Consider the following 12,869-nt stretch of genomic DNA (forward strand, 5'->3'; position numbering starts at 1 on the left):
GAGCATACTTGTGGCCATGCTATGTCTGAAACCACTTCCCCTCTCTCTCTTCCTCTGGGCTTTCAGTGCTAATGGAGATACGTGAGTAATTTCCTTCCACATACATAACGGCAGAGGAAGCCTGATACATTATTGTTGTTATTGCTGTGTTGCTTTTTAAGGGAATATGTTCATTTATTCTATTTTAAACAAATGCAAAAAGATGAGACGTGGGATTGAGTTGAATGCAGATTCCCATGCCTGTGTTCCCTAATTGCTCCTCTGTGATGTGTGCTGGCCAGGTTCCCCAACGCCTTCGCTGTTAACCCCTCCACGTCAGGGCTTTCAGCAGGTCCCTCTCCTCTCTCCGGTGGCTCAGCTCCTGGCCGCCCCCCAGCCCCTTCCAGCAGTCTGGAGCCTGTCCCACTGAAAATCGAAGAGGTCAAGCCTCCAGCCACAGGCACACGCAAAGCCAAAGTGCTGTACGACTACGACGCTGCAGATACAAGCGAGCTGTCATTGCTGGCTGATGAGGTGGGCTCAGTGTGTTTCCCCATGTTTGACCAGCAGGTTTCTTATTCAGTCAGTCTTAATATATACATATCAGTCAGTAACTGCTATAATCATTCAGTAACTACTGTAAACTAATGTAATACTATAAAGCAGGTCTTTACTGGTGCTAGATCCAGGTTCACTCCCTGGATGGGGCTCTGTTATTTGAAACCTTCAATTATTTAATTCAACTTTGCAACAGTCTGTAAATAGGTTTCACAAATATTCATTAAAAGAATTCTGTCCATGCAAGTAATTTGTGACAAAAGTGATTGACTGTAGTTTAAGTAAGTGTCTTAGTATAAGTCTAACTATCAACGTTGTCATAAGTTATTGTACATTTAATCAGAATTGGAGGGAAGAGGGGAAATATGAAGACTGGATACAACACTTAACTGATCTGCACAATTGCGGATTGTGCAAGAAGAGCTATAAATCAGGTAATTAACTGGGGATTAAAGCAGATTAAAGTCCCATTTGAAATCAAAGAGGCACACAGCACAATTCGCAAAGAAGAGCTCACTATCCATCCAGTCATATGTTCAACTCAGGCCCAGGCTCCCAGACCTAGTTTGTCGTTTGTGGACACCCTTCTCTTGAATGTAGCTACTTTATGTTGCACCTGTTGCTCATAAAGATGTGCAAATGCACACACACAGCTGGTCTAGTCCCGGTAGTGAAGTACTGCCAGTAGAATAGAACTCTATAGAGCAGATAAACATGAAACTATTGGAATCGTGTCCAGTGCCAGGTGTTGGCTAGAGGGGTATAAACCCCCCAGCATTGAGCTGTGGATCAGTAAAGCAACTGTGTTCTCTGGAATGATGCTCCATACAGTACTTTTTGGATCAGTTGGGAAGTTTGGAATTACGTTGGGTGATGATCATCCAACATCCTGACCTCACTAACACTGTTGTTGCTTAATGCAATCAAATCCACTCGGCAGTGCTCCTTAATGTAGTAGAAAACCTTCCCTGGAGAGTAGAGACAGAAATCCTTGATTTCAAAGAAACAATGAAAGAGCAGGTGTCCCAATACTTTTATCCATATGGTGTATCTTAGTACTGTGATCATTCATACACATACACAATAAACATCATTTGAGATAAATAACACATTTTAACTGTAATTGATGTATCTGTTATAAAAACCGATTTGGTGGTCATTTTAATTAGATTAAGTGGGGTGAGACATGTATTAGCCAATATAGTGATGGATAGAGATAGAGATATATAAATACACTGAAGTGTGAGTTGACAAACAGGCTCTTGCAGGATAAGAGGTTAATTTCTTTTTGTGCTGAGCTAAAATTACCTGGGTATCTCATGGGACATTTTACTTTCCAACCTCCACATTTCCCATAGACCATTTGCACAGGATATCGGATGTCAGGATGTTTTTTTTTCTGTATTAAGTTGTCTGTGTGAATTCATGCATGCCATTGTGTGATACTTGGGGATATCAGACACACTGTAAGGTTAGAGAGAAAGTAGATCACTTGCCAAAAGATGATTTGGATGTTGAAAAACGTTATCTTGAGTCATAATATGGCGTTATTATGACATTAATCACTAAGGTAATAACAGTTTCATTTATTACACTATGACTAGGACTCCCATGTAATCTTATTCCCTGTGTACAAAATAGTATGTTTTGGTATGTTATCTGTCATAATACATATACACTATATTGACAAAAAAAGTATTGGGACACCTGCTCATTCATTGTTTATCTTGCTTTTGTTAAAGTCGTGGTCTCTTCTGTCCAGGAAAGGCTTTCTACTAGATTTGGTAGTACAGTTTCTACTAGATTGGAATGGTACAGGGACTTTCAAAATGATTCCAATTTATTAAGCTTTTCATGATCTGCGTTATGCTATACGAAAACTTTCTGCAGTCAAATTAAGGCAATAAAACTGTAAAAATACCTTGTACTTACCTTGTTATTTATTCATTTGCTCATTATGCATCAGTGTTCTGTTGATAATGTATAGGAGCAATTGCAGTCCATTATATAATTGTTCATACTGTTTATTGTTTGCTTTCGGACAAAAACCTTATATCTCCAAAGTGACAATTTTACAGGAGAAGGAAAACGTTTTTCAGTGGACGTCAGTGTAAAAACTTTTTCATTTAAAGTAATTTTGGAACATTTCTATTGGTCCATTCATCATAAAATTCTGATACAATAAAGAGAACTGCAAAATTCATGTCAACAAAAAGTAAAAAGTGGTCAAATGGAGATACAAAGTTTTTGAAAACTGGGGTGATGTCTGGGCAGATATCACATACATACTGGTTAGATTCACTAATTAACTAAATGGGTCTGAGCACATTCATGCCCATGTCAGAACCTGACACATCACAACTCTTATGTTTAGAATCTGAACCTAACTGCAGCTTGACAAACTTCTGTCTGAGCACAACTGTAGCCCCAACTTGGCCATAGTCCCACAAAACTGTGTCCAGCCACATAGGTAGGCCAACAAAACTGTCCAACTATAAAAACCCAAGAAAACTGCTCAACCCCAACACCTAATTGTAGCTTTAAAATTCTGTCCGTTCCCGACTGCAGCTCCACAAAATTCTGTCCGTTCCCTGTGTTCGACTGCAGCTTGACTAAGTTCTGCTCTTATCTGACTGGAACTGACAGAATCTGCCCAAACTAAATGTCCTATGAACTCCACTACAAACTGGAGATTGAATAAAACTCCATTTTCCTATTGATAGCACCTGTGCTTCAGGCTCTAATTGTACACACAAATGTTATATTCTTTACATGATGATACTGGGCAGTTTGCTTAGTTCAATAACTGAATCACTTCTCAAACCATGGGAAATTCCTCAACCAGAACTTTCATACAGATGTGGTCAGATAGTCTGGAGTAACTTTAGGGTGGCCCCAAACCCTCATGGATTTAACAGGAGCCAAATCTCAAAGTTTGATATAGCTGTCTGTAAGGTGCGATAGCATTGCCCCTGCATTACGCACATATTCAGGCTCTTAACGTAGCGGATAGCTTGGAACCGGATGGAGAAGTCTGGTTGCAGCTGTGGGGTCAACATGAGTCATTATACGCTCTTATCTTGAGAGTGCATTTCCGACTTTGTCATGAGGCATTCCTCATTTCCAGGGGAGAGTTTTTCAAGCTGTTGAACTTGGCTTTCCAAATCTGGGTTAAGCAGCAAGAACATTGAGCTGTGTCTTAATGCAGTAGACAGTAAGCTTTTAACATGTTATATGCCAGATCTGATTACCACAAAAAGTATTACCATCATGTAACCTAATAAACCTTTGTTTACTGAAGCTCTCAGAACTGCAATACAAGCGTTCTCGTGGTGGATTTTACTTTAACCGTTCAGAAATGAATGAATCTGCTAATCCAGATCTGAATGTCTCTCTTCTTTTATTTACCCCTCCCCAGCTCATCACCGTATACACAGTACCAGGAATGGACCCAGACTGGCTTATTGGAGAGAGAGGCAATCAGAAAGGCAAGGTGCCCGTCACGTACCTGGAGCTGCTCAGCTAAATGCACAGACACAGACACACAAGTAGTTGCACATGGAGAGATGCACATGTGCAATTTATGTTTGTGCCCTTATATTTCTTTGATGGCCGATATTGTGGGGAAGGTTTGCATGAGCAAATATTCAAACACTAAACACTCTGGGACTTTTATGAATTAGATTTTTTTTTTTGTATTACTGTTTGATTTGTTTTTAAGCTTCACTTGTATTCAGATACTCCCTTAATAACGCAAAGGACCTGGATTTACTACAAAATTAAACTGACTTGCTAGGAGTCCCACACCAGTGTGTTAAAAGGCAGTTCCACCAAGCTTTGTTTGCATTGTTTTATCATTATTTAATTATTTATTCAGGGTGATCTGGTGTGAAATTATGCCTTGTAGAGATTTCTTTGCAGTGGTAGTGATGGTGATGGGAACAAGGGGTTGTGACCTCTACAACACAAATATAGCCATTTTAATTACAATGCAAAACCAGTGCTGACCGGAAACTTCATTAACACCACCTCCTTGGTTCACCACTCACTGTCCATTAGATCAGCTTTACTTACCGACGTGATGGTGGTGTGTTAATAGTGTGTGTTGCGCTGGTACGAGTGGATCAGACACAGCAGTGCTGCTGGAGATTTTAAACACCTCAGCGTCACTGCTGGACTGAGAACAGTCCACCAACCAACTGAGAAACATCCAGCCAACGGCGTCCTGTGGGCAACGTCCTGTGAGCACTGATAAAGGACTAGAGGATGAAACTGGGGAGGAACCTCCCCAAATCATCAGCTTCCTCAAAGCACCTAAAGAGGTACCTCCATAGTTTTAAATTGTTTTAAACACAATCTTGTGCTTTCTGGCTGTTTTGACTGGAAGTAAAAAAAATAGAGTGGGCTAAAATATTGATGGTTACAGTAATTGTAAACTGTACCTAAAAGCCATGAAAACTTTCTGGATGTGTCAGATATTTCAGTTTACTTTCATATGCGTGAAGAGACTCCTGCATTTTCGACATAAGGACTTTCCTGTCCTTCTGCACATTTCTCCAACTGGAAGAAGCTGTTTAAAAGAACGTTACCAGAGTAAATAGCTTATTCACATCAGATGTTGTGGTGATGGAGTTAGCGGTGCTTGTGTGTTTGTGTGGTTTTTGTTTTATCATTGCTTGAAACTGCAGTATGCTTTATGGTGGCAGGAAGAGCTGGTTTAGGTCTTGGCTACCGTATAGCAGCCTATGGCAGGAGTGTCGTTTCAGATCAGTTTGATAAGTTGGCGTGGTTTATGAGTCTGAGGTTTGTAAACGATTCTCAAAAAAGGGGTCCAGTTATACGTATTCTGACTGTGATGTTCCGTTTTTGTTCTTCAGTTATTTGCCCTGTAAACACTGTTCATTCCTTTCATTTTTTTCTCCATCTGTGTAATCAATGCGTGTTAAAAAGAAATAAGCAATTTGTCTTGAGTGAATGAAATTTGAACAAAATAAAAATAGCTTTATTGAAATTGCTTTTGTTAAGTCTTGTTTTAAGGAGCTCTGTATGGTGACATTAAGATGGCTCTGTGGACTTTAATGATTCTAAAGAGTTTGACTGCAGACATTTATGGTGTCATAACTTTTCCCTTTTTCTCCCAATTAACCCACCGGTTCGTAACTCCCCCTTGCACTAGCAATGCTTTAATCTATATAAACGTATAATCACATTAATTATAGAAAGTATAAGTATCAAGTATAATTTAATTAAGATAAATACATAAGCAGGATACAAGTGTATATACACACACACACACATACATACAGTGTGTGTATGTGTTTTTCTATATATAATATAGTATATACTTTTTTTAACAGTTTGTTTTAAGATGGAAATTTATCCATAAACCAGTACATTTTGCTCTACTACATCAGACAAAGTTTATTTATTATTTAAAATCATCTACGCAAAAAAGTCATCTTGTTCAAGTGAAGTGACTGGAAAAAGAAGAGGACCACATCTGCAGCTGATTCTTTTCAATGTGTATCTCATGAGTATATTGAGGGTGTCTTCATTTTTCTATTTTCTTATTTCACATTGGCTTCCCTTGAAGTAGGCCCCTTCTACTTTCATTTTACTGCAAAGCTGCTATTTTGGAGATACATGGTTCTTGTGTAATGTATAATATTAAATATTGAAAATATTAATTAATTAATTAATTAAATACAATAGAAATTTGGTTCTGTTATGAGTTGCAGTAGAGAAAAAATTCCAAATATTTCCTTTAGGTGATTCGATAACCAGAACAAAAGCCCCCTCGGGAGCAGCATTTCAGCATTTCTGAGTCAGTGTGTGGAGATAAAAGTTCAGCCAAGTCACTGACGGCACTCAAAGGCACAAAGGGAGGCCTGGACACCACCAGACCTTCCAGGAAAATTTCAGTCAGATAAGGTTACTACAGCATCAGTTAAAGGTTGTTTTAGCCAGGTTTCAGTCCCCTGGCAGGTTGACCCTATAATTGTCAGATGATACAATGAATGCTCCAAATGGATTATGCCTGCGCCTATTCTGCATACTGGTTTAGTTTATTTGTAGTAAGCATCAGCTTTGCTGTTTGGTGTGGAACAGTATGGGAGATCTTGTTTGTCTGCTTGATTCTATGTTTAGTGAAGGTAGGCGTAGGAGAGGGATTCCTCTGAAATTGCATGTGCTTGTTCATGTGTGAGGGGAAAACCCAGGTGTAATTTATTACTATAGGTGATTACGCAATTTACAGAATATTGGGCACTTGTTTCATACGAGATTTAAGTACTTTATTAACCTTCTACCATCACCACTTTCCTCTTAGAGAGTGGGTTTTAGAGAGTAAAGCAGAGGAGAAGAGCAGGCCTTTTTGCTTTGCACCCATGTCTGATTGGCTGATACTAGGACGACTACTACTGATAACAAGGGTAGATGAATAGACGTCTCTGCTTTCAGGGAGTCGTTTCAAGGTAAAATATCTTGTGCCTTAAAATAGCTGAGAGCTGAGGTGGCTGGGATGGATCTAGAGGGAAGGGTCTAGAATCCTTAAAAAAAAAATCCAAATTGTCAATAAAAGTCTTTAATTTGCTGGGCTGTTCACTCAGAGCCAGGCATGTATGTAGAATGCATCCTGTGCCTCTCTTCATTGGAGGGATTGAGCCAGAGATAAACCATGATCCGTAGAGTCTTTCCCTTTGCCTGCTGTTGAAGTTACAAGTGGAGAAAGCGGGTGGTGGTTTATTTATTTATTTATTTATTTTCTGGCGCACCATTACATATGAATTAGTGAATTATGCTTATTAATAACCCAGACATGTACTGACAAGGCCTATTTCTGGTTGATCAGTGAAAGCTCTTCATTCAGCTTGTTTGAAAGGTAAAGGAAAGTCTCGCCCGTCACAAACAAGGCCAACATGATTCACAACATGAAGTCTTGTTCGTCTTGTCGAGTCTATATTTAGTGAAGGTGAGAGAGGGATTCCTTTCAACCTGTTCATGCTTGTTCAGGTAAAAAGGGAAACCCAGGTATTTCTCATTACTATAGATGATTACGCAAGTTGTGAAGGAGACTTTATTTTGGAGCATTCTGAAGTACGTTATTAAATTTCCATCTTCACGTTCCGTCCTGTGGGTTTTACAGAGCAATGCGAGGTGAGGGAAGCTCCACGGTTTTCCTTTATAAGAATTCAACCAGAAATGTAATCAGAAACCCCGAAACCTAAATTGCATTCCGGTGCATGATGCATCCAGAAAGGTCTCAAAGGAGTCACAGCCCACACAAACCTTGTACAGTGTATACCAGTGTAAAGATCCTGTATTTGCCATTATCACTTTTTGTGAATGATCAAATTATGAAATATCACAGGGATTTTGTATATTGTTATGAGCATTAATGAAATATAGCTATGTGTATTTACAAAAATTGATGCTATAACACCGATGCGGCATCACCCCTAACCTTTGTCCCGAATGACCTCTGGGTTTTAGCCTTGTTCTCCACAAAATACAATGGCAAGTTTGCTGCCTCGGATTCCCTGTAATTCATATTTTGTCATGTTTTTTATGTCTTTATTTTTTAGTTGCCAGTTTTAGTTACCAGATGGCTAAAGCTGGTAATTAATGCATTCAGCTCCTTAAAGATGTGCAAATACACATACATTCAGCTTGTCTAGTCCCTGTAGAGAAATACTGCCAATAGAATAGGACTATTGACATGAGACATGAACCTATTGGGACCATGCCTAATGCCTGGCTTTAGCGAGAGGGGTATAAAGCCCCCCAGCTTTGAGTTGTGGAGCAGTGGAACTGTGTTTTCTGAAATGATGTTGCTCCATCTAATGCTTTTGGGATATGGTAGGGAGCTGGTTATCAGGTAGTGATGATCCCACATCCGGACCTCACTAACCCTCCTCTTGCTAAATGTAATTAAATCCTCACAACAATAATCCATATATCTACTACAAAACCATCTCTGGACAGTAGAGACAGCAGGATAAGAAAAGCAGGATAAGGTCATGTCATGAATTTCCATGGGGAAAAAAATCAAGCAAAAACTGTTCAAAGCTGTAACAGCTGTGCGCTGTTTCTCAGTTCCTCAGTCTTCTTGATGCTGTTTGTTCACTAGTGTTCTCTAACAAACCACTGAGGCCTTCACAGAGCAGGTGTATTGCTACTGAGACTAAATTACACACAGCTGCACTCACTAATTAAGTACTTTTGAAGGCAATTGATTGCACAGGATTTTATTTAGGAGGATCAGAGGCTGAACACTTTTGCATGTCTCTCTTTTCAGATTTTTATTTGATTACATTTTAAAAAAAAATCTATTCACAATTATGTGCTGCTTTGTGTTGGTCTATCGCTTAAAATCTCAATAAAATACATTTAAGTTTGTGAAGAAAATGTGAAAAAGTTCCAAGAGTATCAACACTTTTGCAAGCCACTGTAACCCCCAGCTTCTCCAGGCAATTCTGCAGTTGAAAGTGTGGACTATACGTGTGGCCTATGAACTGATGTGATTGTTTTTTTAATCATGGTTTCAGTTTGATAAAAGAGTGTTGTGTACACAACAGGGTAAAAGATAACAACTCTGGCACAAAGGCAGAAAGTTCAGCCAAAAAAATTGAAAGGCATGAGCAACAAGGGAAACCCAACTACAGATAAAAGTCTGATGCAGGAAATTTAAGGGACACCCTTAATACTGTTGACCTCACATTGCAGCAAGACCACACTTTTATATTAGCTGATGCATTACTCATAGCAGATTCTTAAAGATACTCAAAGCTGATTCATGATCACTATGATCTCACTAACTTGGGAGCACAATGACTTTTAACCCAGACAAACTTCCTGGGTTGAACAGGATACCATACAGTTTCAGATGTATTACACAGATTCAGGGACACAGTACTGGAGCACTCACAGAATTTAGAGGTACATGGTATTTCCCCCACTGTTTGCATAATAATATTACTAGTTATTATTGTTATTATTATTATTAGTAGTAGCATTATTATTAGTAGTAGTAGCAATCACTGTCACATACTTTAATTATTTCCTTTGCAGCATAAAACTACATGATCAATTCAGGTTAGCTAGAGAAATCATTGGTTTACTGATAACCTACGCTCACTTTGCTGGCTTGTGTTATTAATTCTCCTTTTACTGGGTAGCATAAATAAAGCCTATACTAACGTAACTGATGGTTTTGCTTCAGTGCTCTAATATGGATGTTTGGTAAGTTATACAGGCTTATAAGGTTATAAGGTTGTTTGGTAGGTTATAAGTGGCCTTAACCAAACATACAGCTATGAGCTATCATTACCTTATCTGTTGCTTGTCTGGCTTTCTTTTAAAGATGTCCAAATGTCCATTACTCTGTGCAAAAAAAAAACAAACAACAATAAAAAAACAAAACTGGCTCTTACTGAAAGCATTAGCTGTTCAAAACACTGGTATTGTGGGAAATGTAGTGCCTGTAATACATCAGCAAGCTATATTTGAACATGGACAGCACGTCTCTCAAAAGTGAAGCAACCACAGGTCTAGCACGAGAAGTGAAATGCCTAAACCAGTGTTAGCTATCCAATAGCAGATAGCTGAACTGTGCTTTGCCTAGAGGATCTCTCAAGGATCTTTCAAATCGCTTAATGTTTAGTTGCAGCTAAACCTTAACCTAGCAGTTTTTTTGATTTGACAAATCATTTCAGCTGTTTTGAAAAATTAAATTAAATGTGTTTGTATGGCATTTTTACAACTGGCTTTGGCTTTACAGAATCAGTAAGAGGACAAGAGATCAACAAAACATAAAAACCTAAAACACCCTGTGATCTAAGTAATGGTGATGGTTCATAATAGGAAATTAGATCTCGCAGGTACTCAGGAGTGAGGCCGTGTAGGGCTTTGTATGTTTTCTACACTCTGTTTCTGTTTACATCTTCAAATAATGCTTCTTACAGTTATTTCATTATTTTTTCTCACCTGTGTCTCATTGAAACAAGCAGAGAAAATGTGATGAATTCTGAAATTGAAAGTGAGGAATGTAAAATTTCAAATGATGCCATATTTGTCTCAAAAAGTTTTTTTTTTTTTATTATCATGGGTGAATTTAATTAAAGGTTATTTTCATGTGTACAGCATGGTTTCACAGAAGTAAGAAAGGTCTTTGTATTGTTACCATGTTACTCATGTTTTTGGAAGATGTTTTTGGAACCACACTGGCACAGACACAAGAACTTGGAAAATCTGAAAAGGCTTGAGAAATAAGGGAAATCCAACTACAGATAAATGTCTGGAATGGGAAACCTCTGGGACATCCTTGATACTGTTGACATCACACAGCAACAGTTCTGCAGTTTTAGCATGTTTATCTTTAAAAAAAAGTCACATATGTATGGTTATAAAGCAGTGCTTTTATTCTATATTTCCTGTTAGTGATCACGATTGATACAGCTGGTAGCTTCTCTGTGGTGCACATACAAAGGCTTTGTTTAACAGCACTCATTGGATTGACCAACACACAGTACAGTGGGGAAGTCCAGTGATCTCAGATGTCAGATGATGTGATTATAACAGGGTTGTGGGTTCGATTCCTGGGCTCAGCAAGCTGCCACTGTTGGGCCCTTGAGCAAGGCCCTTTACCCTCTCTGCTCCCCGGGCGCTGGTGTTGGCTTGAGAAATAAGGGAAATCCAACTACAGATAAATGTCTGGAATGGGAAACCTCTGGGACATCCTTGATACTGTTGACATCACACAGCAACAGTTCTGCAGTTTTACCATGTTTATCTTTAAAAACATTTACATGGAAAGGGTGCAAAGGGGAGAGAAGGGAGGGGCCCTACATACATACACACCAACATGATCTCACATTGAAACAGATGATCAGACTGCAAAACACATGCAAAGTTAGGGGATTTTTTTTAATTAGTGGGTGGAGAAAGCTGAGAAATAATTAAGCAAATCAAATATAAAAAGTATAAATAAATTAAAATAACATTGAACATCCTCTAAATAAGAAGAATCTTATTCTGTGAAGAAGATTCTTATCTTCTTATCTTAGATGTTTAAATAGGTCTTAATAGCATGGCAACTTCTTGGTCTAATCAGTCAGTGACATTTGGAAATGGCAATTTAAGATCTGTAGGGGTAGCTTGGGTGGCACTGGCTGAAATCTCCCCCTGAAATCTGGTTGGCCACTCTGGGTGACATCCCAAACCTCCTTTATGTAACTGATGATGAGAATACCAATGTGATTAGCAGATTAATATTTGAAATATAGGTGCCACCTAGGCCAACCCGTGGGCTCCGCCCCAGACCACCATCAAATCACTACTTCTGAATTAGAATTAGGCCAACACTACATTCTTTCTATGTGTGCAATGTGGGAATGGGAAACTGACCCAGTGTTTTTATCTACTCGCTATAACTTGCGTTTCATTGGAACAAGCCCAACCCTAAGCTGGTGGATGCATTGCCATCAGCTAGTTCATTTAGGTGATGTCCAGAGTGGCTCTCCAGATTTCAAGGGTAGCCAGACCTTATTATCACCATTTCTTAACATAATTGACAGGTTGCCAATGGTGAGAAATCCCAGTGTGAGGACCTCTAAAGTGGATATGCTATTGAGAGAATTAAAAAGCAATGGGAAATAATTGGCCAACAAGTCAGAAACCGAACAAATGTGTGTCTGTGGAAAGCTTTGTTCATTTACATTGTTTTTATTATTTCTCACTTCCCCCTATTACTGTATTTCTGTGAACCCCCTCCCACCATCTGTTTATAGCAGCTATAATGTTACCTGGAATCTGTTTAATAATTAAAAAAATAAAATGCAAAATTGGTATTTAGCCTGTGGAATTCCGATATCCTGTCTGAATCTGGAATTTTCTCTGAGCAAGAAAGTGAGTTTGCTCCAAAGTTATGATTCTCCAAGTGAGATCATAGTAATTATAAATCAGCATGAGGCAAAAAAAAAAGAAAGCATGATTCAGCCTTCTTAGAATCTTGTGCTATGAGCAATGCTGTTGCTCTGCTGTAGTTCTGCAAATGAATAAAGACTGTTGTTGAGCCTTTGTTGATGATTAGCACAGAATTTGGGTTTCCCATATTGCTCATAATGATTAAATTCTTTGTATCCCAGTCTCTGTATCTGAGCCAGTGTATTGTTTTTTTTTTTGAAAAATTATGAGGCCACATCATGAGGCTTCCTTTGTAAAATGATGCAATGATTCATAAAAAAGCAAGAGGTAAGACTTATTCATCCTTTTAACCAAACAGGAGTTCTACACTATTTGTCTGTGGGGGGTAGGGCTGAGCACATATGTATGGT

The 12,869-nt window shown here is 38.7% G+C and overlaps 1 protein-coding gene across 5 annotated transcripts in view; it reads left to right on the forward strand.

The window, feature by feature from the left end:
* Positions 1 to 5,548, forward strand: part of sh3glb2b (SH3-domain GRB2-like endophilin B2b) — a 53,497-nt gene extending 47,949 nt beyond the window's left edge. For 3 of the 5 annotated variants that reach the window (XM_072666563.1, XM_072666670.1, XM_072666744.1), the window contains 3 exons: positions 67 to 81; positions 282 to 513; positions 3,956 to 5,548. In XM_072666563.1, the coding sequence (XP_072522664.1) occupies positions 67 to 81; positions 282 to 513; positions 3,956 to 4,063 (355 nt within the window). In that variant the 3' untranslated portion in view covers positions 4,064 to 5,548. The remainder of the gene's footprint in view (positions 1 to 66; positions 82 to 281; positions 514 to 3,955) is intronic. The other 2 variants (XM_072666594.1, XM_072666827.1) reach the window with 1 other exon arrangement.
* Positions 5,549 to 12,869: the final 7,321 nt, after the last annotated feature.

The sequence above is a fragment of the Salminus brasiliensis genome, chromosome 1, assembly GCF_030463535.1.
Source record: "Salminus brasiliensis chromosome 1, fSalBra1.hap2, whole genome shotgun sequence".
NCBI classification, from domain to species: domain Eukaryota; kingdom Metazoa; phylum Chordata; class Actinopteri; order Characiformes; family Bryconidae; genus Salminus; species Salminus brasiliensis.